This window comes from Cyprinodon variegatus, unplaced genomic scaffold (assembly GCF_000732505.1).
Source record: "Cyprinodon variegatus isolate N-32 unplaced genomic scaffold, C_variegatus-1.0 Scaffold1672, whole genome shotgun sequence".
NCBI lineage: Eukaryota > Metazoa > Chordata > Actinopteri > Cyprinodontiformes > Cyprinodontidae > Cyprinodon > Cyprinodon variegatus.
Window position 1 is genome coordinate 41010 of NW_015152125.1, and position 3820 is coordinate 44829.

The 3820-nt window shown below is 52.8% G+C and overlaps 1 protein-coding gene across 2 annotated transcripts in view; it reads left to right on the forward strand.

Annotated features, from left to right (window-relative positions):
• LOC107104262 (protein FAM160B2-like) overlaps positions 1-3820 on the forward strand; it is a 15969-nt gene that overhangs the window by 3489 nt on the left and 8660 nt on the right. For both annotated transcript variants that reach the window (XM_015404232.1, XM_015404231.1), the window contains exons 4-14: positions 208-291; positions 409-513; positions 791-910; positions 978-1109; positions 1186-1385; positions 1454-1535; positions 2318-2394; positions 2473-2629; positions 2702-2871; positions 2944-3051; positions 3177-3267. In XM_015404232.1, the coding sequence (XP_015259718.1) occupies positions 208-291; positions 409-513; positions 791-910; positions 978-1109; positions 1186-1385; positions 1454-1535; positions 2318-2394; positions 2473-2629; positions 2702-2871; positions 2944-3051; positions 3177-3267 (1326 nt within the window). The remainder of the gene's footprint in view (positions 1-207; positions 292-408; positions 514-790; positions 911-977; positions 1110-1185; positions 1386-1453; positions 1536-2317; positions 2395-2472; positions 2630-2701; positions 2872-2943; positions 3052-3176; positions 3268-3820) is intronic.

Here is a 3820-nt window from a genome sequence, read left to right on the forward strand (position 1 = left end):
AGGAGGTTCTAGAGGTTGATGGAGGAGGTTCTAGAGGCTGATGGAGGAGGTTCTAGAGGCTGATGGAGGAGGTTCTAGAGGCTGATGGGGGAGGTTCTTCGGTTCCAACCCTCACTCTAAGGCAGGGTTCTCTCCAGGCAGAGGGAAAAATTTTGTGGTGCGTTTTAAGCCAGCCGGTTCTGACCCGTTCCCTGTGTTCTGGTCCAGGATGTGGAGCAAACCGGGCCCTGTCTGCAGTACCTGCTGCAGCACAAACTTCTGGAGACCATGACCACCCTGGCGAAGGCTCAGGTAAGCTCACCTGCTGAACCCTCCTGGTTCTGATCTAGGTGCTCGGTGGGGCTCAGAATCCTGTGGTTCTGTTGGGAAGAAGGTGGATCGGACTCATGGATGTTCTGTCCTCCTTAGTATCCTCCAGGGATGACCCAGCAGGTCCTGATCTTTGTCACCAAGCTGCTGCTTCAGATGCAGAAGCCTCTTCTGCAGCTCGTCCCCGTCTACAGACCAGTACAGGTGAGCTACTGTCCAGCTGGGGACTGGTTCTGACCCAATCCTTTCAGCAGGCTGCTCCAGTTTAGCTACTGGGGAGGATCCAAAGGGCTGTAGGATCACGGTCATTGACTGATGATCTGGAGCAACAGTCACCACAGCAGGAACCCGACCTCTGCAGAAACATCTAGAACATTCTGACCCGGTTCTGGCCTGGTTCTGACCCGGTTCTGGCCTGGTTCTGACCGGGTTCAGACCCATCCCATGGTCCTAAGGCTCCATGTTTGTCCTCCTTCATCAGAAGCTGATTGAAATCTGTGCTCCTCCTGGTTCCGGTGCTGAGAAGGAGGAGGTCCGCTTCCTGTTTGCCGTCTGCAGCAGACTGAACCAGGATCCACATGTTCTCCAAAACGTTCTGCAGGTGAGCAGCTGAGGAAAAGCTAAGAGCTTTTAGCTCCGCCTCCTGCTGATGATTTTTGTGCTTTCAGCTCCCAGACCAGCAGCTGTCCTCCAGTCAGAGCTCTGATGCAGCCAGCAGCCAATCAGAGCCCTCTGCATCAAGCCCCGCCCACTCCCAGCAGGGTCTGCTGTGGGTTCTGGTGCAGCTCAGCAGGAGTCCTGTGAGTTTCTTAGCAGCCGTCCTCATGTTCTCCTGCGGTGTCCTTACGTCCTCCTGCTGTGCTCCTGTCTCCTCAGCGGCCCCCGGTGCGTCTGAAGGCCTGTGAGGGCCTCCTGCTGCTGTCGGCCCTCCTGGATGGATCCTCAGAGGAGCTGCTTCCTGCTGGGGCCCAGCTGGGAGAGCTGCTGGCTGGGAGGCTGCAGGAGCTCTACTGCCTGCTGCCCCTGGAGCAGCTGGAGGCAGAGGAGCTGAGGAGCTGGCCCCGCCCCTCATGGAGGTCGGTGGTTACCATGGAGACTGGCTAGACAGCAGCAGACCTCATCTGACCTCTGTGTGTCCTTATAGGTCAGAGTCCCAACCGGATCACCTGACCTCTTTCCTCTCCTGGTTCCACTTCCTGGATCAGCTGACCACAGACGCTCCCCAGGTACTCCCCTCTACTACTGCAGAGATACTATAGTAGTACGACTACAGTAAACCTGCAGTAGTACTTCTGCAGGTTTACTCTACTTTTCACTTCACTTTATTTCTATAGCTCCAATTCACATCATGTCATCTCAGGTCACTTTATAGATCCAGATCAACCAGATCATCCAGTCAGATTGATTCAAAGTTTTCTATCTAAGGAAAACCAGCTGATTGCATCGACTCATTGACTCTTCAGCAATCCCTCACACTAAGCATGCTTGTAGCGACAGTGGAGAGGAAAAACTCCCTTTGAACAGGAAGAAACCTCCAGCAGAACCAGGCTCAGTGTGAGCGGCCATCTGCTGAGGCCCACTGGGGTTCAAGGAGACAGAAGCAGACATAGAAAAAGAAGCATAGATACAAAAGGCAACCAGCTCCACAGGCGGCCCCGTCCAGGAAACACACAGCCAGGCAGACGAGCTCCGAGCCAGCTCCCATGTCAGAGGATGAAGAGAGCACATCCAGTTAGTCACAGTCAGAGAAACAGGACTACACTGGAAAACAGGCCAAGCTCCAACATCTAGAAACAAAGGTGTTGATGGCAGCAGCACAGCTACTACCAGCAGAGGTGCCTGTTTTTCAGTGTAGTCCTGTTTCTCTGACTGTGACTAACTGGATGTGCTCTCTTCTCTCTTCTGAATAGAATTGAATTGAATGTAATCAGTGAGTCAGACTGACTGATCTCCCGCTGCAGCTGTGAGCTCAGACCTCTGGTTCTGATCCGTCTGGTGTCCTGTCCAGGTTCTGTCTGTCCAGGTGTCCCAATGTGTCCGTGGCCTGTGGCTCATGGAGACTCTTCTTCCTCAGCTGCTGCACACGTACGCTTTCCTTCTTCCTCCTGTTGTTTTTCCTGTTGAGGGGGCGGAGCCTAACATGCAGTTGTATACGGCATCCAGGTGTGAGCAGAACATCCTGGTGTCCACCTCTGTCCTCTGCCATGTTGTCAGAATGGTCCAGTCCCCGTCTCTGCTGGAGCAGCTCCTCCACTTCCTGTTGAGGACGCCGTCCCTGATGGAGCAGCTGCTGCGTCGCTGCGACCACGTCTCTGAGCAGGTGAGGCTGAGGGCCACGCCCACAAAGCCAGGCACCTGAGATCTAGGCTCCGCTGAGTCTCTGTGTCCTCAGATCAGCATGACGTCTCTGTCTTTGGTGGAAGAGCTGCTACAGAAGCCTCACAGGGACATTCTGGACCACCTGGTGCTGAGCTTCCTGCAAAGCCGCAGTTACCTGTCGTCACCTGTAGGGGGCCCAGAGGAGCGGCAGCCTGACAGCGGCGAGGAGGGCGAGGACCCCCAGTAGGTGCATCACTGGGGCCCCCAGGCAGGGGAGGGGTGTACTCGGACTGACCGGCTGCTTCTGTCCCTCAGGGACCTGGACGACGACCCCTTCTTCTCAGACGGCTTCCCTGACGACCACCTTCCTCCTCCTCTTCATCAGCCTGCTGCTCCAGGATCGGCTGCAGACGTCGTAAACAGGTACCGACCCAAATGATCCCAGCAGAACCAGAACATGATGGCTGAGGAGCAGGTTCTGCTGGGTCAGCAGACCTCCTGGCTGGTTCTGGTCTCAGAGGTTCTGACAGAACTCTCTCTGCCTTCAGTTTCCTGTGTCTGGTTCCGGTCCAGGTGCGATCCGCCCACCTGCTGCAGGAAGGAGGCTATGAGTCCTACGTGCTGGATGCTCGCTCCTTGGTAATAGACCCAGCAGGTTGGGGGCGGTTGTCATGGTTACCCAAGGATCCATCAGATGAGCCAATGTCCTCGTTGGGCTTCCGTAGCTCAGGGAGACGTCAGGTTGTCCTGAAACATCCTAGCATAAGATCAGAGAGTTTGTGGTTTTCTTTAAATCGTCTTAAGGCAGTGGTTCCCAAAGATTTTCTTCTGGGCCCCCCTTTGGATTACAATAAAATTTCCACGCCCCCCCAAAAAAAAATAAAACATAAAATAAAACACACATCGTTCAACCAGATATAATAAACCTATACACATATTTTGTTTTCAAACTCCACTAAAGTTTATTTCACACTTCAGGTTGCAACAAAACAAACTACACCATCTTTACAGTGGAACACTTTTGTGTAACTGTATTTTTTTCATAGTTCTATACTGTAGATTAGAAGTCTGTGTTATTTTAAACATATTTCTTTTTTATTATTATTTGTAACAATATTTAACTTTGCTATCATCAATACTTTAAAAAAGCCTCTGTGCAAAATGCAGTGAAAACATTGAACAGCTCCCTGAG